At 46.6% G+C, this 26,089-nt stretch overlaps 1 protein-coding gene across 1 annotated transcript in view; it reads left to right on the top strand.

The window, feature by feature from the left end:
• The first annotated feature begins 19,483 nt into the window (after positions 1-19,483).
• The window catches only part of CACNA1A (calcium voltage-gated channel subunit alpha1 A), a 213,290-nt gene continuing 206,684 nt past the window's right edge, over positions 19,484-26,089 (top strand). The window contains 1 exon segment of the mRNA XM_079772989.1: positions 19,484-19,777. Coding sequence (XP_079629115.1) covers positions 19,485-19,777 — 293 coding nt within the window. The 5' untranslated portion in view covers position 19,484.

The following is a 26,089-nucleotide window of genomic DNA, read 5'->3' as shown; positions in this document are numbered from 1 at the left end:
AGGAAGGAAGGAAGGAAATAATCTCTTGCCTAAGATTTTAAAATAACAGAATCTTTCCAACTCCATTGTCTTGGTTTGGGCCCCCCCTTCCCCAAAGTAGATCTGGAAGCAAGGATTCAACTCCTTTGGGAGAGACACTGGGACACGCAGGCAGAGGAGTAGGGAAGGGAAGAACCAATAATGGATGTGCCATCAGGCAAGTTACCACTGAGCAACCGGGACTCAGTACCAGTGGGGACCTCTGGGAGGCAGCAGAGAGCCCATTCCTCAGAGTGACCACACCCTAGGACCAAGGGAGCTGGATATTTATCTACCAACTTCCATCAATCACCTGCTGAAGGATGCTCCCAGGAGCATTTATTTCCCAGCATCCCAGCCTGCTGAGTGGATACTCTGGTGGCCAGTAAAAGACACCGCCCCCCCCCCCCCCTGGAGGTGGGGCTGGCAGTGGAAGTCAGACCTATGTGCACTGAATAATCATGTCAAGGCCAGCAGTGACAGCCACACATGGCACATCTACCTTGTACATTCAAAAGGCTTTCCTTTTCACCACAAGCCCTCCTTAGCTTTAAGCGTGTTAATTTTGTGGCAGTCGGGAGCCATATGGAACATGAGTTTATTTAACTGTTGTCATCTCAGTGACAGAAAGGGCAGAACAGCTATGGAAGGACATCACAGATGTATGCATACATTTACGTGTAACCTTGCAAACACGTGCGCGTGTTCCCATTCCTGTCACCAAGTTTAACTCCTCCCACATTGTCTGTTGTGCGTGTGTTCCCTGCTCTCTTTTTTAGCCGTTGGGCAAAACAGAAGAAAATGGAAGGAGCAAGGCCATGTTTTCCAGGGAAATAAGGCCGATCTGATTCTCACCAGGTTTCAGGATCAGATCTCCCCCCCATCTCTGCCCCCAGGCCCAGCCCCTCACTCTATTGGGAAGTCACTTGTACTGATTGACATCCAGGCTGTCTTTTGTTTCTTCTCAAAAAATATGAGCGAACATTTTGATAAGTTCCTGCGTTCTGTTTTCCTCTCATGAAGACAGTCCACGTTCTGCACTTCTTTGCAACGTGCCTTGTCATTTTTGAGGCATTGGGTCTCTACGTTGACCTCCCTCGTCGCTGAGGTTGGAGCCCCGAACAGGATAGGCAGGACCGTGAGGTCCCAGAACGCCTAACAGTGTAAGGGCTATAGCTGTCACTTTCCAAGAGGAAAAGTCTTTCAGGCGAGTTCCATAAGATAAAGATATCCACCTTGGGTTCTGGATGCTTTGAAATCTGGCCGAACCTGGAGGGACTACCCCTAACAGCGTGAGCCAATCTCTTGAGATAGTAAAGGGTTCACCAGTGAACACACATTTCAAATACCAACCAACCAATCCAGGGCCCCCAGCCACCTCCTCTATCAGACTCTCACTCGGGGCCGCTGTCCGCCTGCCCTCATCACTCCAGAGCCAGGTGCCAGACAACCAGGGCAGCGGCCCCTACGCTCCAGAGCTGCTAAAGGTATTCAAACCAGCCCAGCCGGTGTGGCTCAGTGGTTGGGCATCAACCTATGAACCAGGAGGTCCTGGTTAGATTCCTGGTCAGGGCACATTCCCGGGTTGCAGGCTCGATCCCCAGTAGGGGTCATGCAGGAGGCAGCCGATCAATGATCCTCTTTCATCATTGATGTTTCTATCTCTCTCTCCTGATCCCTTCCTCTCTGAAATCAATAAAAAATAACTATATTTTAAAAAGTATTAAAACCAGCCAATCCTAAGCCTGCATACCTGCCTCACCTGTTCCTTCCTGAGGACACCATGTAAAGGCTCCGGCCCATGTCCCCCCTCACTCCCTCTGCTTCCTGACTAACCCTGGTGCCTCCCCAGGTGGCCCCGTGTGGCATGGCGTGTCCCCTCCTCCTGGGATCTGTGAGTAGAACAAGCTATCTCTTCTTTCTTTTAAATTTTATTTTTTCAATTACAGTTTGCATTCAGTATTATTTTGTATTAGTGTCAGGTGTGCCTCATAGTGGCTCAACAACCGTATACTTTACAAAGTGGTTCCCCCCAATATTTCAAGTACTCACCCGGCACCCCACATCGTTTTTATAATATCATTGACTGTATTTGCTATGCTGCACTTCATAGCCCCATGACTGTTTTGTGACTAACAATTTGTAGTTTTGAATCCCTTCACCTTTTTCACCTGGTCCCCTAACCCTCCTCCTCTCTGGCAACCACCAGTCTTAGAAAAAGCTATCTTTTCAGTGAAGCGGTTGTCTCCTCAACCTACATTTTCTTTTCTTTCTTTTTTTTAATATATATTTTTATTGATTTCAGAGAGGAAGGGAGAGGGAGAGAGAGAGAGAAACATCAATAATGAGGGCGCATTGTTGATTAGCTGCCTCCTGTACGTCCGAACTGGGGATCGAGCCCACAACCCAGGCATGTGCCCTGACCGGGAATCAAACTGTGACCTCCTGATTCATAGGTCAACGCCCAACCACTGAGCCACACAGGCCAGGCTCAACCTATATTTTAAAACAATAAAGGGCCAACATGGGATGACAGCCCCATCGTCCTCATCCCCTCCCTTCCCTCATCTCCTCTCACTCTCCACTCCGGCCACAGGAGCATCCTCGCTGAGCTCAGACACACCTGGTGCCATCCACAGAGGTCTTTTCCTCTGTCTGTGACACGCCCCCTCCTGGTGTCTGCATCTCTGTTTCTCTCAGGTCTCGATTTCAATATTCCTTCTCAGAGAGGTCTTTCCAAAATAACACCCTTCCTCTTCTATCTGACCCCCTCCTGCTCCATTTCTCTTCTAAAAACAATCTCTACTGACAAGATAGATCTAACCAAGTTGACTTTTTTTTTCTCTCTCTGATTTCTCTGCCCCAAGCATGAGTTTCTTATTCGTTCCATTCATGGCTGTATCAGTCCCCAGTGCCTGGGGTAAGGCCTGATATGTAATAGCTGCCCAATAAATATTTGCCAAATAAATGAACAAATGAAGCTGATTATTTTTCCAAGTGTTCAGGTGAAATGACACACTCAATTCTGGCGTCTGTGAGTTTATCTCCAGGTAAAACTTGTTATTTCCCAAATTGAGGGAAATCAGCTCAGTTCTCACTCAAGATAAACCAAGACATGCCCTAACTGGTTTGGCTCAGTGGATAGAGCGTCGGCCTGCGGACTCAAGGGTCCCCGGTTTGATTCTGGTCAAGGGCATGTACCTTGGTTGTGGGCACATCCCCAGTAGGGAGTGTGCAGGAGGCAGCTGATCGATGTTTCTCTCTCATTGATGTTTCTAACTCTCTATCCGTCTCCCTTCCTCCCTGTAAAAAAATCAATAAAATATATATTTTTAAAAAAGATAAACCAAGATTGGAGTTTATAAAAGCAGATGTAGTTCATTTGATTAAATTCCCCTTGCTACCTTTTCAGGATACACATGACTATGTAAGGAAGCATTTAGTCGAGCTCCTGACTTAACAGACGGGTTAGATGCTGAGTATAATTTTTAATTGCTGGAGACTATAGTAAGCCTGACTACTTTTGTTTTCATGATTAAGTGTGAGGTTCTTGTGGCAATGTGAATCGAGACTACTTTAAGTACATTATATGAACATAATTGTTTTTTTTTTACTTTTGGAAAAGCTCAAACATATCCAGAAGAAGAGAAAATGGAATGGTAACCCTCTGTGTTCCTATCATCCATCTCCAATAATTACCAACCAATGACTCTCATGTGTTACTGTATCCCAACCTTTAACAGAACCTTACTTTGCAAAGTAAAGCAGACTTTTAATTTGCTTTAACAGAACCCTGGGTTCTGTTGAAGCGAATCTCAAATATGGTATGAGTTCACCTGTGTACTTTTAAAAGCTAAGGGCTCTGCAGCTTCTGGGGAAAATGGCCTGGCGAGCCCTCCAAAAATTAAACACACACTGCTCATATGACCCAGCAATCCCGCTTCTGGATGTGTCTCCCAAAGCACGGAAAGCAGGGACTTGGAGAGATGATTGTACACCCTGTTCATTGCAGCATTGCTCCCAGTGGCCAACAGTGGGAGCAGCCACGTGTCCATGGATGGATGGATGGATGGATGGACTTTACCACACACACAAAAGCTAAGCACTCATTTTAAAAGACCATGATTGAGTGCTCTCATTGCATTTGTGGCAGGACCCTGGCGGTACTTTTCAGTCCTTATCTAGCTTTGTGTTTGCCAGCATTTAACACTGGACGGCCCCACCTCCGGGACTTTCTGTGGTTTCACCCACCGGGCCTCCCTCCCACCTCCTTGATGGCGTCTTCTCAGTCTCCACTAAGGGCTTCCCTCTTCCTCTGCTTTTTTTTTTCTCTCCCTCCCCCCCACCCTCTTCCTCTGCTTTGCCCTTAAATGCAGATACCTCTCATGGCTCCTTCCGAAGACCTCAACCCTCTCCGGGGCCCTTGTTCAGGATAATTTCATCCATTCCGCAGGCGTTCATTACCGCGTGTGTTCTGATAGCCCCTGTACGCGTCTCCTGGGGAAAGGCATAAAGAAAGTGACTGCAAACTAGGTAGCTTAAAGGAACAGAAATGTATTCTCAATGTTCTCGAGGTCGGAAGTCCAAAAGCAAGTGTAAGCAAGGCCACGCCCCCTCTAGATGCTCTCAGGTGAGTTCATTCCTTGCCTCTGTCGTAGCTTCTGGTGTTGCCGGCACGCTTTGACATTCCTTGGCTTACATACGCATCACTCCAATCTCTGACTCTGTCTTTACATCACTTGTCTGTGTCTTTTCTTCTCCTGTCTCTTATAGGGACACCTGTCACTGGATTTAGGGCCCACCTGAATACTCTGGGATTATCTAATCTCAAGATTCTTGACTTGATGGCATCTACAAAGACACCTTTTCCAAATAAGATCAGTCTCAGGTCCTGGGAAATAGGACGTGGACACATCTTTTGGGGGCCACCATTCAACCATGACAGCCCCCAAATATTTATAATATATATCCCTTTTGCAACTTCTCTTCTGAGTCTCGAGCCAAACAGCCAACAGGCAAATTTGTATTCCCAGCTTCCAGTCCTCTCCATAAGTAATTCCCTCTCTATCTAGCCAATCTTTGTTCCCTTCTTCCCAGAGACTGGGCAGTGAGGTTCAAGAGTTGCCTGGGTTTGAAATCCAGCCCGGCTCACTGATTGTGTGAATATAGGCAAGTTACTTGAGCTCCTTATACCTCATTTATAAAATGCAGGTAATGATAGTAACTATCTCATCAGACTGTTGTGAGGATTAAATGAATTGATATCTGTAAGTCCCTTAGAACAATTGACCAAAAATAACAATATTAGTAATATTGTAATAATATAATAAAATGTCTAATTAAGTTCTCAGTATCTTGAGAAATTACAGTACTACTCCCCACTTTGTCTTTCCAAATGTATTGAGGTTTTAAGAAGCATTATTTTCACATGACATCTCCTCCAGGAAGCCTTCCCTGACTATGCCAACCTCACTGATCTCCCTCTTCTGGCCTCTTTGTAATATAGTCCACAGTGTAGCACTTGATATGATCAGAGTGTCATACTAGTGTACATATTAAATGGAACATTCTTTAAATTTCCCCCATCCTATCTAACAAAGAGGGAATAAGCAAATTGACCATCATGCCATAACAAGATGGCTGCACCCACAGCGGAGCCCGAGTTCCCGTAATGAGCCTTAATGAGCAATCAGTAGGGACCTGAGGCTGCGTGGTGCTGGGCCGGGGCAGGGGACCTGAGGCTGCACCCCACACTCCGGCACTGGGCCATGGGACCTGAGGCCGCGTCCCCCGCCTGGCGGGGCTTGACAGGGGACCTCAGGCCGTGCCCCCTTCCCAGCGGGGCTTGATGGGGGACCTGAGGCCACGCCCCCCGCCCGGTGGGGCTTGACAGGGACCTCAAGGCGTGCCCCCTGCCCCAGCCTGGGGGACCTCAGGCCATGCACCCCGCCCTGGCACCGGGCTGGGGGACCTGAGGCTGCGCCCCCCACCCCAGCGCAGGGCCAGGCGACCTGAAGCCGTGCCCCCCACCCGGTGGGGCTTGATGGGGGTGGGGCCAGCCAGGTCTGGATCTAGCCCAATGGAGGTGGGGCCAGCCGGGTCTGGGTCTCGTGCGATTTCAAGGTGCACATGGGTGGGCAGGGACTTGACTCTGGTTCCTGTGGTGCGCCCCAGACTCTGTCAGGAGGAAGATTTTCATATACATTTTACTAATTTTCTTTCATCTCTGACACTTATATTATAGAGAAAGGGAAAATAGCAATATTAAAATATTTCCTCTAATTAATTCCCTTTTAATGTGCACAAATTTCGTGCACTGGGTCACTAGTATATAATAAAACCCTTCCAATAGGACTGGGCACCTATTTGTTGCTCAATTATTGGTTTGCTCATTGGGTAATTGGATTAAGAAATTGGCATCAGAATCATAGTTAACAGTCATTTTAAGACAAATGCCAATACAGTAGGTCTCGGGTTACGTTGGAGATCCGTTCCTACGGAGCGATGTAAAGTGATTTTCGCTGTAAGTTAGAACCCACCTACATAAGCATCTACGTCACTCACATGGAGCACATACACAGCAGTAATGAAGTGAAACAGTAAAAAAAAAAAAAAAAAAAATTGAAAGAAAGATAACAATGCCTGACCTTTACTTGTGGTAAATAAATAATAAAAAACATAAAGCACATATGTACATACGTCAAAATGATGGAACTTTTTTTTTAATATAAATAAATGGGAGAGATGGCGACGTAACCACGAAACGATGTACGTCAAGTCCGACATAACCCGAGGACTGCCTGTAGAGAGATTTGCTGAAATCTGTGCGTGAATAAGATGCTACAGATTATGCTGCAGTAACAAGAAACCCCCAAATCCCTGTGGCTTTAAAACGACACATGCTGATCGCTCACTCATCCAGTACGTCCTCACAGGTCAAATTTGGGCTCTGCTCACTGTGGGGCCAACCTTGCAGAGCAGTCACCATCTGGAGCTCTGCTGGCTCCTGGCCGCACTGTCCAACAGAACTTCCCGGCTGATGGAAACGTCCTCTATCTGTGCTGCCCCACAGGGTGGCCACTAGCCACATGCAGCCTCCGAGAACTAGGCAATGTGGCTTGTGTAACCGAGGGATAGAATTTTCCATTTTGCTTCATTCTAATAGTCACAGGTGGCTAGTGGCGACCGTCTTGGACACTGTGGCTCTAGATGGATTTACACTGACAACTATACGCTCCAACACTTCCTGTTCAGGGGGAGCTCACTGGCCAGAACTAGCCACCTGGCCTCAGCAGACACAAAGGGGGCCAGGACATGCCATCTGACCATGTGCCTGAACTTGGAGAGTGGGGGATATTTGGTGAACAGCTCTAATGTCATCTCAGAGAACAGGTCTTCTTAGGGATCCAGAAAGGAGAAACATTAGTTGCTTTATTCTAGGAGAAGATAAGAAATATGGAGCCTTAATGGAATAGTTATCTCTCGATACATAACGAACTACCCAAACCTAGCCGCTTTACAGAGCAGTTATTATCATCTCACAGCTTCTGAGGGGCGGGAGTCATGGTGCCGCTCACCTGGCTCCTGTGTCGAGGTCTCTCACACGCCGCAACCAAGTGTCCGTGGGGACTTCACGCTCATCGGAAGCCGAGCTGGGGGAGGGTTCCCTTCCGAGCTCCAACGTGTGGCTGTTGGCAGAATTCAGTTTCTCGTGGGCTGAAGGACCGAGGCTGCTCTTGGTTCCTTGCCATGTGGGAGTCTCCATAAGGCGGCTCACAACATGGAACCTGGCTTCCTCCGTGAGCAGGAGAGAGAGCTGGAGGGGGCATGCACCATGGAAACCCAGCCTTTGTAACCTGATCTCCAAAAAGTACCATTCCATCACCCTTGCACATTTAAAAAAATATATGTTTTTATTGATTTTGGAGAGAGGCAGGGAGAGGGAGAGAAACATTGATCGGTTGATCAGTTGTACTCTGACCAGGGACCAAACCCACAACCCGGGCCCTGGCTGGGGATCAAACTAGCGAGCCTTATCGGCTGAGCCACTAGGTCCCGCCCACTTCAAGGGGAAAGGATGACACAGGGTACGCACACCAGTAGTCAAGGACCATTCGCCGCCTAGTCCGTAGCTGCCTCCCACATTTAAAGATCAGAATTTAAGTGATATTTAGTTGACAAGTTTTTACTGAAGGTGAATAGATTGATCATCTGTATTACTACTGTGTATAACATGCCTCACAGATCTATTTGACTCTAATTACCAATGGCCACACCCTCTATTACCCTACCTACTTTGTTCTTTTCCTTAGCACTTAGCACCATCTGAGGTTCTACGTATTTCCTTCTTTATGCCATTTATCCTGTCTCCATTCAGCTCCACACCATAGGGATTTTTATCTGTCTCATTACGTGCTTGGAAAACCACCTGGCGCATAGCAAGTGCTCAATAAAATGAACGAAGGAACCTTGTGCGTGTGTAACTTTTTGTAGCTATTTGTTTTTTAACTTTTTACTTTGATAAAATTTCAGACTGACCAAAAAGTTGTCAGAACAGTACAAAAAATTCCTGTATATTCTTCATCCAGGCGCCCCAAATGTTATTAACATTTTACCACTTCCACTTTATATTCGCCTTTTCCTTCCCTTCCCTTCCCTTCCCTTCCCTTCCCTTCCCTTCCCTTCCCTTCCCTTCCCTTCCCTTCCTTCCCTCTCCCCCCCCCCCCCCCCCCGTCTCTCTCTCTCTTTTTGCACCATTGAGAGCAATTTATAGATACAATGACCCTTTAACCCTATGTACTTCAATGTGTTCTGAAGGGCATTCTCTTATATAACACAGCACAAGGATCAAAATCAGGAAATTAGCATTTATCCCCTATTATTATCTAATCTGCAGACCTCATTCAGATGCCACCAATTGTCCCAATACCATCCTTTATCACCAAAGAAGACGCTGGCCCACTTGCTGGATTTGGTCGTCAGGTCTCCTTTAATCTGGAGAAGCTGCTCAGTGTGTATGTGAGCTTCCTGATATGAACACTTTCAGAGAATATGGACAAGTTATTTTGTAGAATGCTTCTCAATGTAAACGTGATATGATTTGACTTATTCAAATAATGCCTTTTGGGCAGGAGGTCCCCCAGAGTCATGTGATGCCCCATTGCTGGTGTGGTTAGCTTTGATCGCGTGCTTGTCTGTCAGGGCACTCCACTATAAAGTTGTTGTTTTTACCATTAAAATGAACAATCCTTTGTGGGGAGTGACTTGGATACTAGTAAATGTGCTGCTCCTCAAAATTTCACCAGTAACTTTCAGTATTCCCTGATAATACTTGCACATTTTTTGTGCTGGTCGCCAGATTGCCTGCATCTATAACTTTTCACCAAAATAAAAACTAAAAATGCAATATGGCACCCAGTCCTGAGATCATGAAACACTGTTCTCCACTAGGGAACCAGGGCTCCTTGGAGAAATGGTGAATTCTAGGGCACGGCAGTTAAGAATTATCCTGGAGCCTCTTGGAGTGCCAGAAAGTAAGGAAGCTTAGAAAATATATGGGGTCCTATCAAAGCAACACAGGGACCAATCTGAAGGTGTTCCCAATGGCCAACACTGGTAATCCAAAGAATACAATACATGTGAGTCTATACTGATATCAATAAAAGATTGAATGAGTGAATGAATAAGGGAGAAGAGACCAATCTTCCTTACAAAAGAATTCTAAAGAATATGTAGACACTCTTTCTTCCAGAAGATAGAGTTTCATCTCCTCTCTCCCACTAAGTGTGATCTGAGCTTAATGACTCACTTCCAAAGAGTAGACTAGAGAAGGGGAAAAACGGTAACTTGGCAGGGGAGACACATGGGAGACACCACCTTGACCAAGTGATCAAAGTCAGCATCACAGTCATAAGTCATGTAGATGTCATGGACCCCCGATACAATACAATGAGGAGGGCATTTCACCTCTGTAGTCCTCTTCCCCCACCCAACTCCATTATCCCAGTCTAATCATGAGAAGACCCATACTGGGGTTCATTCTACAAACTGACCAGCACTCCTGAAAATTATCAGGTTGTGGGAAACAAGGAAAGAAACTGTCACAGACTAGAGGAAATTCAGGAGACAAGATGACCCAATGGAATGTGTTATCCTGGATGGGATCCTGAAACAGAAAACAATATTAATGGAAAAAAACTTGTGAAATCTGAATGAAGTGTAGGGTTTACTTAATAGCAGTGTAACAATGTTGCTTTCTTAGTTTGAACAAATATACCTGGCTAACATAAGACATTAACATTAGGGGAAGCTGAGAAGGGCCTATGGTAACTCTCTTGGGCTATCTTTTCAAGCTTTCTGTAAATCTGAAGTTATTCTAAAATAAAAGTTTATTTTAAAAATTAAAAATAAGCCAATATTGAATCAGTCTTGGCGAATGATATTCACAGACTTAGATTCCAGGTTTGGAAGATCGACTAAGGTGACTTTTAAAAAATAGAATGTATTTTTTAGAGTAGTTCTAGGTTTACAGCAAAGTTGAGCTGAAGGCACAGAAATTACCCTTATACCCTTCTGCCCTCACACATGTGCAGCCTTCTCCATTATCAAAATCCATCACTTGATTGGTGCACTTGTTGCAGTTGATGAAGCTTTACTGATACATCATTATCACTCAAAGTCTGTAGTTTACCTTGGGGGTCACTCTTGGTGGTGCACATTCTATGGGTTTGGACAAATGTATAATGACATGTATCCATCAGAGTATTTCCACTTCCCTAAAAACACTAGCCTATTCTTCTCTCCTCTGACCCTGGCAACCTCTGATCCTTTTACTGCCTCCATAGTTTTGCATTATCCAAAATGTCATATGACTGGAATCATACAGTAGGTAGCCATTTTCAGATGGGCTTCTTTCACTCAATAATATGCATTTTCGTTTTCACGGCTTGATAGCTCTTTTTTTTTTAAGTGCTGAATAATATTCCATTGTCTGAATATGCCATACTTTATTCACCTACTGAAGAACATCTTGACTACTTCCAAATTATGGCAGTTATGCATTAAGCTGTTATAAACATCCATGTGCAAGTTTTTGTATGGACATAAGTTTTCAACTCATTGAATAAATAACAAGGATTGCTGTTGCTGGATTGTATGATAAGAGTATGTTTTGTAAGAAATTGCTAAGCAGCCCAGTTGGCTTGGCTCAGTGGTTGAGCGTTGACCTATGAACCAGAAGGTCATGGTTCGATCCCAGTCAGGGCATATGCCTGGGTTGTGGACTTGATCCTCAGTAAGGGGCGTGCAGGAGGCAGCCAATCTAATGATTCTCTCTCATCATTGATGTTTCTATCTTTCTCTTCCTTTCCCTTCCTCTCTGAAATCAATAAAAATATATTTTTTAAAATCGCTAAGCAGTTTTTCAAAGTGGCTGTACTATTTTGCATCCCCACCAGCAATGAATGAAAGATCCTGTTGCTCCACATCCTCACCAGCATTTGGTGTTGTCAGTGTTCTGGATTTTGGCCATTCTTATAGATATGTTAGTGGTATCTCATTTTAATTTGCATTTCCCTGATGACATATCAAATAGAGAATCTTTTCATATGCTCATATGTCATCTGTATATCTTCTATGGCAAGGTGTCTGTTAATGACTCTGGCCCATTTTATTTGTATTTTATATTTTTTATTATTGACATATAATTTCTTTTTCTTTTATCTTATTTTTATTTATTTATTTTATTAAATTTATTGAGGTAATTGGTCAACATGATCATATAAGTTTCAGGTGTGGGTTTCTATATTACAAGATCTGTATATTGCACCACGTGCCCACCACCCAAAGTCAAATCTCCTGTCACCATATATTAGGACCATTTTAAAGTCAGACTTGCTTTCTTATTGTTGAGTTTTAAGAGTTCTTTTTGGCCCTAGCTGGTTTGGCTCAGTGGATAGAGCGTCGGCCTGGGGACTGAAGGGTCCCAGGTTCGATTCCAGTCAAGGGCACATGCTCGGGTTGTGGGCTCGATCCCCAGAGGCAGCCGATCAATGATTCTCTTTCATCATTGATGTTTCTCTCTCTCTCTCTCTCTCTCTCTCTCTCTCTCTCTCTCTCTCTCCCTTTCCCTTCCTCTCTAAAATCAATAAAAATATATATTTTTAAAAAAAGAGTTCTTTTTGTATTTTGGATAACAGTCCTTTATCAGATGTGTCTTTTGTAAATATTTTCTCTCCCAGTCTGTGGCTTGTCTTTTTATTCTCTTGACATATCTTTTTTAGAGCAGAGAATTTTAATTTTAATGAAGTCCAGCTTATCAATTATTTCTTTCATGGATTGGGCCTTTTGTGTTATATTTTAAAAGTCATCACCAAACTCAAGGTCATCTAGATTTCTCCTACATTATCTTTGCTCCATTGTATTTCCTTTATCAATGATGAGTTGACTGCATTTATGTGATCTATTTTTGGGCTCTCTATTTTGTTCCATTGATCTATTTTGTGTATTATTTCACCAATATCACATTGTCTTGGTTATTGTAGCTTTTTAGTATGTCTTGAAGTCCATAGTATCAGTCTTCCAACTTTGCTTTTCTCCTTCAATACTTCTACATAAAACTTTAGAATTAGTTTGTTGATATCCACAAAATAACTTGCTTGGATTTTGATTGGGATTACATTGACTCTACAGAACGAGTTGGGAAGAATTGGCATCTTGACAATATTGAGTCTTCTTATCCATGAACATGGAATATCTCTCCAGATTATAGTGATTTTAAAAAATTTGTTGTAATTTCTTGACTGTTTATTACGTGTCAGCCATTGTACTAAGTACTTACCTGTTTGACCTTAATTACTTCTTACAGCAACCTCTGGGGTAAAAAGTCATGTCTCCATTTTGCACAAAGAAACTGAGGTTCAGAGAGCTAAGGCGCTTGCTTTCCCAAAAGCACACAGCTAGCAAGTGCTAGAGCTAGAATTTGAACCCAGCTCTGCATCCAGAATTAGGGTGTGTCTCATTTGTTTTTGGAGATTTACAGGGCATGTACTGCTATGCAATGTTATACCTGGAGTGACAGCCACATCCCATCTCTGTATCACTCTCCTCCTCCTCCTCCCCCTCCTCCTCCTCCTCCCCCTCCTCCTCCTCCTCCTCCTCCTCCCCCTCCTCCCCCTCCCACTTCCCCTCCCCCTTCCCCTCCCCTCCTCCTCCTCCTCCTTCTTCTTTTTTTATTGATTTCAGAGAGAAAGGGAGAGGGAAAAAGAGATAGGAACATCAATGATGAGAGAGAATCTTATCAACTGCCTCCTGCACATCCCACACTGGGGATTGAGCCCACAACCCGGGCATATGCCCTTGACCAGAATTGAACCCGGGACCCTTCAGTCCGAAAGCTGATGCTCTATCCACTTAGCCACACCAGCCAGGCTGTATCATTCTTGAATGCTTTCATCCTGACCTGCAAATGTCTGGATTATCAGATTTGGTTTTTATAATTTATACCCTCCAACTCCCAAAGATCTTGGTACTCATTCCTGACCAGTAAGTATCCAGACCAGAAGGCAGAGATCAGACTGTCTTTTGGCTGATCCATTCTTGCAGCTCAATATAACTGGATTAGCGGGTAATTGTTTTAGCAGCCAAATGAATGCAATCTGCAGTTATATATTTGGGGCACTTATTTCAGAGATGCTAGCCCGGTTCAATTGAATGACATTCTGAAAGCTGGGATGGTAATGCTGCTGCTGATTGATAAAACTCCAGCTGGCAGATGTGTTAAAGATTAGAACCAATGGCTGAGACTGATTTCTGGAGGTGCACTGTTAAACTGCTTCTGTCTAGGATACCAATGAGATTATTAATTTTTCTATCTGATCAACATTAGTAATTTGGATGAAAGGGGGGGTAAGGGGCTACCTACTTTAGTCATTTGGTGATCCTATGAAGATTTCTTGCTCATCATCCCTATTTGCCAGGCGATAATAAGATTTCAATATTAGAGATTCACTCTTTGGGCAAATAAACTTTTGCAATATGTAAAGTGAATCCATAATGATAATGAACCTGGAACCCTGTTACACTTTAGGTGAACGACTTAACCCTTTGCACTTGCTTGCTTTTTTCTCGATTCCTTTATTCTACTCGGGATTTAATTTTTTAAATACCCCAGATTTTACAAAGCGCGGCAGTAGAATAAAAAACTGGAGTTTCTTTTCATACAAACTTATTTACTTGGATTTTTTTATATTTCAAATTATTGATACATTCAAAGAGTAATTTTAATCTCGACATCCGAGTGCAAAAGGTTAAGTTCTTTCTGGAAAAGGATGATTGAGCAATTGGGGATTGGTGGACTTGGGAAGATTCTGAGGATGGAAAGGGGAACCCCAACATGTCAAACTTCACAGGCAAGCTTTGGGAATGCTATTTGGGGAGCGAAAATATTTCTGCCTTTTTAATGGTAGATTAATTGAAAATGTGTGTGGCTATCCTTGCTTGTCACAAAACGAGGGGTGCTACTGACATTTAGTGGGCACATGCCAGGGGCGCTAAACAATCTACAGTGCACAGGACAGCCCCAAATAACAAAAGCTGTTCCATCAAAAATGCCAACAATGCCACCATTGATAACACTAGAGAATGCCACGGTGAGGCTGGTGAGTTTGCCCCTTTCAGAGCAGTGATTGGCTGTACTCCAATAAAAATCAGGGGGCCCTGGCTGGTGTAGCTTAGTTGGTTGGGCATCATCCCATGCACCAAAAAGTTTCCTGTTCGATTCCTGGTCAGGGCACATGCCCAGGTTGTGAGTTTGACCCCTGGTAGGGAATATGCAGGAAGCAGCCCATCGATGTTTCTCTCTCTCTCTCTCTCTCTCTCTCTCTCTCTCTCTCTCTCTCCTTCTCCCTTCCTCTCTCTCTCTCTAAAAATCAATTATATATATAAAACCAGAGGGAAGGGAGAGCCCAGGAATCAGAATTTTTATGACACTTTGCAGGGCAGTCTGATATGCAGCCAGCTTGTCTGCTTTCTAGGCATAGCTCAGGGCATCTTGAAGGACTGACTTCTGGTAAAAAGGAGGCAAGAGTTGGTTGTAGGGACTTTGGGGTGCAATTATCACAGACCACCATGACAAGTGGTGCTACCAGGGTCTACATTCAGAAGCATTACAAACATGTTCTGTTGAAGTACAACCCACACAGAAAACTGCACAGCTCATAAGTGTAGAGCTCAATGAACGTGTACAAGATGCACAAAATTTACAAAGCAAACACACCTGTGTAATTATTACCCAGAACGAGAAGTTTCCAGAAGGCCCCGTATGGCCCCAAGGGTGGCCACTACTTTGACGTTGAATAGTATAGACTAGTTTTTTCCATTTTGAATTTTATATAACAGGAACGATAGACTGTGTTCTATTGCATGTTTGGCTTCTTTGGTTCAAAATCATGTTTGTGAGATTCACCCGTGCACTTGTGTGTAGCTACAGAGAGCTCCATGTGGGAATGTTACATGATATATTGATCTATTATTCTATTGACAGACATTTGGGAAGGTCCCAATTTTCAGCTAGTATAAATATGCTGTTTTCACATTTTAAGGTGTGTCTTTTAGTGGACAAATGTCCTCATTCCTCCTGAATCTATACCAAGGTGTGCCCATGCTGAGTCACAGGGTATTCAAATATTCAGCGATGGTAGAAATGGCCAAACGTTTTTCCAAAGTGATTATACCAAGTCGCACTCCATCCAATAGAGTACGAGAGTCAGAAGTCATTTTAGATCCATGTCAGTGACCTGGGTAAGTTTTTAAACCTCTCTCAGCCTCAGTGTTTTATTCTGTAAAGTAGAACTTCTGTGAAGACTCAGTAGAAGCTTTACTCTGGTGGTCGCTCTTTCCTGAAAAGCTCTGGAGTCTTTTAGAAATCTGTGCAGGTAATGCTCATGCAATGAAACTCAACAACAATCTTCTCAGGAGAGTCCATCAAAACAAGTTATATCTAAGTTCACTTTGCATGGTGAAGCTTTCTTATATGACTGGCTGTTTGCATCCATTCACATGGGACAACTTTTTTTTAACACTTAAAAAAAAATTCTAATCCAAGTACATGTTTAGAGAGAGGAAGGGAGAGAGAAAGAAAGAAAAAGAAACACTGGATGTGAGAAACATTGATTGGCTGTCTTCCGCAAGTGCCAGACCCTCGATGGGGATCGAACCGGCCGACCCAGTTATGCACCCAGACTAGGAATTGAACCGGCAACCTTTCGGTGCTCAACCAACTGAACCACTCCAGCCAGGCTCATGGGATTACTTTTTGTTTCATGTTAACAGTCATGTGTCTTTGAGACAACATCTAATACAAATGTCGTGAATATTTGTTGGAACTTCTACACACCCCATCTTCTTCCAACTCTGATAGCTTTTGGTTTCTTATCATTTTGTTTATACCTTGACAAGTTAGAAAATCTTGAAGGTGCTATAGGCAACCTGTAAAGGCTTATCCACAGACACAGAATGGGGACTTTACATCATCTTTTTCAGAATGTCCCAAATGAATCCAAATACTGATGCGGAGGGGGTGGTGGTGGTGGTGGTGCATTAACTAGAAATCAACTAGCTAAGGCTTGAAAAAAATAGTTGCCTTCTTCCTCCTCTTCCCTCCTCACCTCCCCTATCCCTGCCTTCCAGTCTATACACTGCTTTGTGAAAATTCAGTGGTCTCTTGGTCAATCTACTTTGGAAGACCGTTCGATAGACCCTGACCCAGAAATTCCATGCCTAGGGCTATTCTTACGGAGATGCATGCTTATAGGCACCCGAAGGCAAGGGTGTTTAGGAGCCCTAACTGGAAACAACCCAAATGCCCACCAACGGGACAATGGACAGACAGACTGTGGCGGACTTTCGATGGAATACTCTACAGCCGTGAAAGTGAATCAGTTGCAACCACATGTGACAGCAGTTGAATCCTAAAGACATCATATTGAGCCAAAGAAGCCAGCCCTCGCAGAATGCATACTACTGGATTCCATTTAGTTAAAACAGAAAAGATGCAAAGTAGCACTGCATTGTTTAGGAGTGCACAGTAAGGTGGTAAAGGTATGAAGAAAAGCAAGGTTGTTGACGCCATAAAGTCAGGAGAGTGATTGCTGCTGGGGGCGGGGGGAAGGGGTGTGTTTTTATGGGGTGCTGGCAATGTTTCTAGCTCTGGACTTGAGTGTTAGTTTTATGAGTATTCATTTCACAGCAGTTTCTTAAACTGTATATTTATGCTTTAGGCATTTTTCTGTGTTTATTCAACTTCACAATATAAAAGGGGGAAATGGGATCTAAATCGCAGTTGCTCTGGAGAGAAGTGAACACCATGTGAAGTGTCTCATCCAGAGGCTCTATCCAGCCAACTAGGGTTCTTTTCAAAGATGGGGAGAATCTTTTAAAAAATACTTTTTATTTTTCAATTGCAGTTGATATACAATATACAGTGTACAACCCAATGATTAGTCATTATATCACTTACTAAGGGATCAGTCCAATAAATCTCATACTCATCTGACACTGTACATAGTTATTACAATATAACTCACTTTATTCCCTATGCCATACTTTATATCCCCATGACTATTTTGTACTTCTTAATTCCTTCCAATTTGTACTTCTTAATTCCTTCCCCTTTTTGCCCAGCCCCTCAACTCCCCTCCCATCTGGCCACCATCAAAATGGTCTCTGTATCTGTGAGTTTGTTTCTGTTTTGTTTGCTTATTGTTTTTTATATTCCAAATATAAGTGAAATCATATGGTATTTGTCTTTCTCCGTCTGACTTCATTTAGCATAACACCTTCTAAGTCATGTGTATCTTTTATTCCAGCCTGCCAGGCCTCTGTGATATGAAACTTTGACAGAAGTACCCAGTTTTCAAATTCTGTCTTTTGCTCAATAGGCCACAATTTGTGTAGAGATGGACTAATTGCACCTCTACACACCAAACCCCTTCTTTTTAAAGTTGTTCCCTCCCTCCCTTTCTCCCTCCTTCTGCCTGTAAGATGCTGGGTGCGTCCGGTTGTCTGCAACTGAAGTGGATGGAACCCGTAGGAAAACAAGGTTTCCTCCCCGAGAGGAGGAACCTGCCGCCCCAACTTCCCCCCAATCTCCCGACCATCCGGCTCTCCCCGCTCTCCCCCACTAACTCCGCGGAGCCAGGTCCCCTCGCGCCTCCGCGATTGGTCGCGGGCCATCATGTGTCGACACTCTGGGTGGGTCTTTCTCGCTTTCAACTCATCAATCGCTTCTCTTTGGAGCTTGGCTGCCCAGTGGTTCAGACCCTTGCGCCCATTTTCCCCTTTCCTTCCTCTTCACCCACCCCTTCATACCAGTCTTATTTTAGCAAAACCTAGAGGAGGAGGAGGAGGAGGAGGAGGCTTTTGGAGGGGGAGGAGGGAACGCCAGGCATTGCAGCATCCGGGAGCAGCTATTGAGTGGCTAAGCGACGGCGCATACCTCTCTCTCTTTTTTCCCCCTGTTGGGAATTTTCAGGATTTCATTGCTGCAATTTAACCCCAGGATGAGGCACGGTTGAGCGAAGCGCTGCGCGCACACGCACTCGCACTCAGCAGAAGAGGCAGCCGCGGGTTGATTCAGGAAGAAAAAAAAAAAAAAATCACCTGGACCCTGCGGCCTCAAGACTCCTTAAAAGCCCCCCCCCCCGCTCCCGCCTCCGCCCCGAGCGTTTCCCTCCCCTCCCTTCTCTCCTTCCCCCGTTAATATTTTTTACTTTATTTTTGGGCTACGGATCTTTGAGTTTTAAGGTCTAGGAACTCAAGCGAAACAAAAAGGGCGATTTCTTAATTCGGGGGGTGGGGGTGGAGGCTGCCCTGTCCCCACCAAAGACTTGGTTTTTATTTTTTTCTAATACAATTTTTAAAAAAATGGGCCGGGCGCACTCCCTTTGCAAGATGCCAGCCTGACCCGTACCTCGGAGGAATTTGAAGCTTCCACTGCGTCCCGGGGGGCGTCCTTTGCCAACCGTTCGCATCTTAAAGGGGGTGTGCGTTGGTTGTGTTTTTTTAAGTGCCTTTTTCTTTCTTTTCTTTTTTTTTTTTCGGAGTGGGTGGCCTGGGGATTGCCTGGATTCCTTCCTCGGTTATTTTTGCCTCGCTTCCCTCTCCCCTCCCCCCTCCCGGCCCCCGCGCCCCGCCCCCGCCCCCTCCTCCCGCCCCTCCTTCTCCGGGGTCAGCCAGGAAGATGTCCCGAGCTGCTATCCCCGGCTGGGGCCGGCCAGCCGCCTGGTGAGCCCCCGACCCGAGGCGCCGAGCCGCCGCCGCCCGATGGGCTGGGCCGGGGAGCGTCTCCGCAGTCGCAGCTCCGGCCGCCGTCTTCGCAGCCCCGGCAGCATCAGCAGCGGCATCGGCGGCGGCGGCGTCTTCCGCATCGTTCGCCGCAGCGTAACCCGGAGCCCTTTGCTCTTTGCAGAATGGCCCGCTTCGGAGACGAGATGCCGGCCCGCTACGGGGGAGGAGGCTCCGGGGCAGCCGCCGGGGTGGTCGTGGGCGCCGGAGGCGGGCGAGGAGCCGGGGGCAGCCGGCAGGGCGGGCAGCCCGGGGCGCAAAGGATGTACAAGCAGTCAATGGCGCAGAGAGCGCGGACCATGGCCCTCTACAACCCCATCCCCGTCCGACAGAACTGCCTCACGGTCAACCGGTCTCTGTTCCTCTTCAGCGAGGACAACGTGGTGAGAAAATACGCCAAAAAGATCACCGAATGGCCATATCCTTTGCCCGAAGCCCGGCAGCTGCGCCTCCCCCTCCTCCCTCCGCTTCCCCTCTTCCAGGCTGGGAGGGAGACCCGGGGGTTGATGGGAGGTGGGGGGGTCTTCCAGGGGCTGGGAGAGGGGGCACCGGGGAGGAGTGTGCGGAATCTCTCCACCCCGAGCGGGGTTGAGCTACGGTGGAGGCTTGGGGTGGGGGGACCCGGGGAGTGAATTTCTCCTAAGAACCTATTCCAGAATGAGGGCTGGGCCCTGGGGTCGAGCAGGGGCCTTGGTGGGGCCTTTAGAGCCAGTTGCAAAGGGGTCAGGTTCTCCCTAATGAGCTGGAGCCACGGCCTGAGCGCACTGGCCAGGGCCGGGGAACCCTGGGGGCCTTGGCTGGGTATCCTTAGTCTCCCCTCACCAGCATTTGCGGTTGCCACAGTGCCAGAGCCCCATTCCAGCTCGCTGGCCTCTCCACCGGCCTTCCCCAGGTGGGGGCCGCACTCTCGGGGTACTTAGAGGTTTCCAGGGCCAGGAGTGAGGAGAACATGTGGCCTTCACACTGAGGGGCCAGCACTGGCCCGAGTGGGCCGCTAGCCTGGACAGGTGGAGGGCACTTAATCTCCCATTTCCTTTCATCTTTTGGGGTGTAGAAAACATCCCAGTGGCCTCAGCTGGGGCCCTGACCTGGAAGACCCACGATGAGCTCTCTCAGTAGGAAAGATAGGGCAGGAGAAAATGTTGGGTTCTGCCTAGAGGGCCGTGCCAGGCCCTGGGCTGGCTTCGGCTTCTCCCACCATTGGGAGCCGCGAGGGGACACCCAGGAGAATCAGCACCCATGTGGACATCTCAGGCAGGTAAACGCCTTTTTCTTTTTTTTTAAACCAAAAGATCCAGAGAAAGGTGGAGACCACATTTTCCTCTATTCGGATGCTATCAAAATGCAGATGCCCTGTGTTTCTTTAAATCTGTGCCTGCTTGAAATAAACCTTAAAGGAGGGCTTAACATCTGTTGAGATGTAGGCAGGCAAGGATGGGTAATTAGTCGGGCTTTCTAGCAGTTATCTAAGCATGACCCAGATTCCAAGTGGGGGGGACGCACCCTGCTCCCCAGGCTGACTGGCCACCGTGTCATGCCCAAATGTGCCACTTCTTGGCAAGGTTCCAACTGGCTGCTCTCAGTGTGAAAATGAACCGGGCTGCCTGGGTCCCCGGGACTCGGCAGTGAACCCCCATCCATTTTGCCTATGGTTTTGGGGCCTTGGGGTGGTCCTGCATTGGTTATTTGCGGAGCACAGTGGTGGATGATGGATTCACTTTCAATGGGACTCAGTATTGAGCCAGGCTTTTGGCTTCTGGGTGCTTGAAATTGTCACTGAGGTTTTGGAGTGTGTGAACAGTTTACTTGGAGGGTAGTGAAAATTAAGAGTTTCGGCTGGGGCCCACCTGGAGGGGTGTACCCCTAACCACCATGGATGCCCAAAGCAGGAGCCAGGTCTCTGTGCCTGCTAAGTTCCAACCTCTCAGAGGTCTTGTGATCACTCTGCCTGCCTCCTCCCAACCCCTGGAGGACTGGTGGGAGCCTGGAGGATGGCAAGGTGTCAATGTGTGCGCTGCTCAGCTAACTCCGGGTGTGTGTGTGTGTGTGTGTGTGGGGGGGGGGGTGTCCAGAAGGAATTCACTGGTCTGACAGGTTTCCAAGTTGAAAATGGCTTTAGATTGCCTTCTAGATCATGGATTTGGCATCTTCTAAGAGGAAATGAAGGAGGTGCAAGTCTAATGTGTCCTTAGTTCACCCCGGTCCGGCCTGAATCCTGCAGAGAGGGCTGTTGGGGAGGCAGGGGATTGCTCAGGGGAGGGGTGCAGGTGACTTAGGAGTGTTGGTGGGTACTTGAGTGTGTTTTTTGGCTTTCTGGCTCTTAGTAGCTTTGTGATGAGTTTGTGCATTTTGCTCTCTGCAGACAATTTTTGTTCTCTCTTTGGCCTGAGGCAGCAAGCACATTATACAGCCTCACTCTAGAAGGGAAAGCTCTCCATCCCCCAATCTGTCACAGAGCAGGTCACCCAGGACTGAGCTTTTTCCAGGAGGGTGAGATGGGTGAGGACAGAGAGCTGGGGGCCTGGATCAGGGAATTCAGGCCAGTGCAAGGAGGTGGGAACGCCAAGGAGTCAGTGTGTCAGGACAAAAGGTTGACTTCTGAATCCAAATACTACTGCCATTTAAGAAAGTGTTTACATACTTATGCTGAACTTTTAGAATAAAGTCTGATGTATGTACAGGAAAGTGCACAAGCTGAGTCCAGCTTACAAGTGTTCACAAAGTGAGGGCAAGCATGCAGCTGGCACCCAGGTCAAGAAAAAGGATGTGACCAGACCCCCTTCCCTCTCCCCCCCCCCCAGCACCTCCCTCATGCCCCCTCCCAGTCATTCCCCTACAAGGGTAGCTGCTACCCTGATCTAACTACAATTGACTCGTTTTGCTTCTTTGAACCTCCTGTAAATGGAGTCACAGGCTGGGTTATTTTGCATCTGGCTTCTTTAGCTCAACAAGATTCATCCATGTTGCTGTGAGTAGTTCTAGGTAGTTCCTTCTCATCGCTGTGTGGTATCTTATTGTGTGACTCTAACACAGGTTATTTATTTTGAGGGCCACCGGGGTAGTTTCTAGATTGTGCTGTTGGGAACATTGTTGTACTGGTCTTTCGTTAAACTTTTACTTGGCATTTCTCTTGGGCCTATACCTAGGAGTGGGCTTGGCCCGCCATTCTCTGATACATGTGTTTTTGAAAACAGCATTGACTCAGGGTTGTAGTTGAGTCTGTAGCTGTCCTTGGAGGAAGAGTGAGTGCAAGTTTCATGAACTTGGCTGTATGGGTACTGGGCCTAAAAGTGTTACTTAGAGCGTGGCACACTGGTGGAGGGTGCAGCCTTGATTTCCCCATGCTCACAGGCACTTGGCCATTGTGACTTCTTACTCTTCTGTGCACACACCCACACACACCCACACACACCCCAACAGTGCAAGCTTGAAGCCAGCAATGAGAATTAAGCATTCTCATTAATTTTATTTTTGTCTTCCTGAGTAAGAAATCTGAAATGGAAGGCTGGGATGTTCAGATTTACACTGCTGCTGCCTTGGAGTAGGCCGGGCAGCAAGCCATCTTGACCACACACCTTGGTTGCGTGTTTTTGTTGATTGGAAGTCTGATCTAAAGATGGCTGTGACAGGCTCTGATGACGGCTTCTAAGGAGCACAAATCTGCCAGCTCAAGAAGTTGCATCTGTCAACTTTCCTAGAGCCCCCACTTAATGCCACTCGCTCCTTCTGATGTGCCACCAAGCACCACTGTGAATGTCATCTTCCCCCAGTCCTGCTGATGCCAGCAGGTCTCCCACGGAGCAGGGTATAGGAATTTGGGCCATTGCAAGAGCCGTGGACCCAGGTCTGTGTGTTTGCACGCTTGGTCTCCTGAATCGCATGTGGATTCCGGCTTCTCATCTGTGTTTTTGGGAATCGCAACAAGAAGCCCAGAGTCCCACCACATCAGGTAACCTGTGGCCATTGGCCGACTGGCATTCCCCCAGTTTTTTTTTTTTTTTTTTTTAAATGAAAGGCTCTTTAAAGACAACTGAGAAACAGAGGGAGCTCTGGGAGAAGTCGGAGCCCATCCTGAAAAGGAGAAGGTGCTAGAAGATACTTCTCTCGAGGGCAGGACAGTATGACCCCTAGATCCTTCTACTAGATGAGCATGGCCGGCATTTTCAGAAGAGCAAAATTCTGGGAAGTGTGAATTAGCGTGGCCTTTTTCTTTTCTTTTTTTTTACAAAGGTGCCCTCCCTTCTCTGAAAAACCTGCCTCGAACTGGCCGGAGTTTGTAGTTTTAACGTACAGTCTGAATGGATCCCACCCAGTGTGCGTGTTGGTGTGTTTCGCTGCCGAAATGCTAGCTAAGCTTGATAATGGGGTACTGTGCCAGCCCCCACTGCGAGTGTTATGTGTACATTGCTGTGCTTCTCAAATGTTCATGTGCACGAGGATTATCTTGTTAAAGTGACGGTCCTGGTCCAGCAGGTTTGGGGTGGGGCCTGGGATTCTGCTCTTCCAACACACTTCTAAGGGTTGCCCATGCTGCTGGTTTGTGGGGGACTCCTAGGGTATCTAGGTCATATCACAGATGCATCCTGCTACCCTTTTTTTCCTTTTTCCTTTTTCTTAAAAATCAGGTTTGTTGAGATATATTAGCAAATTCACCCCTTTTAGCATACAGTTCTGTGAGTTTTGACAAATACATGCAGTCATGTAGCCACCATCAAAATCAAGGTAGGGAACAGTCTGTCACCCCAAATTACCCCCCTAATATCCCTTTGAGCCAACTCCCCACTGCCAAAGCCCCTTGCTAGCACCAATCTGTTCTCTATCCTTACAGTGTTGCTTTTTCCAGAAGGTTATATAAACAGAATCCCACCGTGTGTAGCCTTTGAGTGTGGTTTCTTTCATGTGGCCTTTGCTATCCATTCATGTTGTTGTGGTACCGGTAGTTCATTCCTTTTCGGTGCTGCGTAATATTCCACGCGATGGATGGACCAGAGTCTGTTCATCCATTTCCCAGTTGAGCAACATTTGGGATGCTTCCAGGTCGGGTGATTATGAATAGAGCCACTGTAAATACTGGCAGATGGGTTTTCGTAGGAAGCATTGGGAACCTACATTTATTTCGCTTCTCTTGGGTAAATAAATAGCCAGGGGCAGGATTGCTGGGTTGTGCAGTGAGTATATGTTTAACTGTGTAAGAGACCGCCAAACTGTTTTTGCAGAGTGGTTGTGCCATTTTAACATTCCTACCCTTGTTATCCTTCTAAAAAGCATCCAGCTCTAAATGCCAAGGCACATGTGGCCTCAGGGGTTTAGGATAAAGAACTGTGGGTGTGTAGAAAGTGCTTGGAAGTGGTAGCATTCAGTGCCAGTCAGAGGACTAGGGAGAGTGAGGATGTTATCGGTAGCCAAGTGCCTGCGCTGGTTTGAAATGTAGGAAGAGAAGGGAGTCTGGCGTGGAGGCCACTGGTTCTGCTGCTCAGCAGTGAAAAGTCAAGGCTGTGAGAGCCAGGCCCGCCGCCCCCTACTCACCCCTGCAGTCCCACCACGCCCTACAAACATTTGTCTAAAAGGCCTCTCTGCCTCGTTGGCCAAATCATATAGCTCTGATTTGCCCTTGTGCCAACGTTTTCGGTTTTTGGTGGGTTTTAGTTGTGTGTTGGGGGAGTGGTGTGCATGAGGTTATCAGACCAGAGAAGGTCTCTGAGATTTTGGTGCTTGAGAAGCTGGGGGACAGTGACCCCTTGTGAGTGAAGTCCTGCTTCGGTGCCTTGGGGGTGAATTCTGTTGAGTGCTTGTGGCTCGTGCACCCCCGTTACCCCCCAGTCGCGAGCACACGTGCACTTCCTCGACGATGGAAGGCACCACCGTGAAAGTGGGCTCAGTGCGGAGATGGTCAGAGCCCCCATAGTGAATGCACTTCTGAGAATGCTAACTCAGCTTCATAGGACGGACTGGGTGGTGCCATGAAAGACGGCAGAGAGAGGGGAAGCGCTCCGGACGCCGGGTCAGCCTCGGTTTGAATGACTCAGTTTCCTCATGTGCATGATGAGAACACTGCTTCTGATAGCATCTCCCTCGGACAACTCTTGGGGAGCTTCAATGGGGTCACACATGGTAAACACTCAGCACAGTGTCCGGCATGGAGAAAGCCCCCAAAATACATGAGCCATATTATCCGAGACTGCTTTTATCCTAATGTTCTTTCTGGGAAACTTTGGCTTTTTAAGAAACGAGGCCCTCTGGGTAGAGGGGGAGCAAAGGGCCCTGTAACTGGCCAATTTGACTTGAGTCATCTGAGGGGGGCACTCTTCAGAGCACCCCTCGGAAGCTTTCAGAGTAAAAATCATGCCCACTTGACCCATTTTTCTATTCCCTTCGATCTAAGACAAAATTAATTGTCTCCCCCTCCTTTGATCCCTCCCTCTGAGGGTGACAAGGTGACGGAGTTTTAAAGTATATACTTAGCTTTCTCCCCTTCCCCCCCATGTCCCTCCACAAACTCATCTCCTTTTGAGCTTGTCAAGATCCCGCCCAGGATGGAGACCACAGGCCCAGGAGAGCTGCTGTGGCTACCCCAGGTGACCACTGAGAGTTAACGACAGAACCCTGCTTTGGGGTTAGCTTAGGCCCCCCTCTCCCCTTCCCCAATTTCTCTCTTTCTTCTTTCTCTCTTGGAAGAACAGAGAAGGCAAGTGACATTCCAGAGGAGAGTATCAGGTGGTTGGCCTGAGCA

The sequence above is a fragment of the Cnephaeus nilssonii genome (assembly GCF_951640355.1).
Source record: "Cnephaeus nilssonii genome assembly, chromosome: 5".
NCBI lineage: Eukaryota > Metazoa > Chordata > Mammalia > Chiroptera > Vespertilionidae > Cnephaeus > Cnephaeus nilssonii.
Note: the sequence above shows the minus strand (reverse complement) of the source record. Positions and strands in the feature narration are given on the sequence as shown.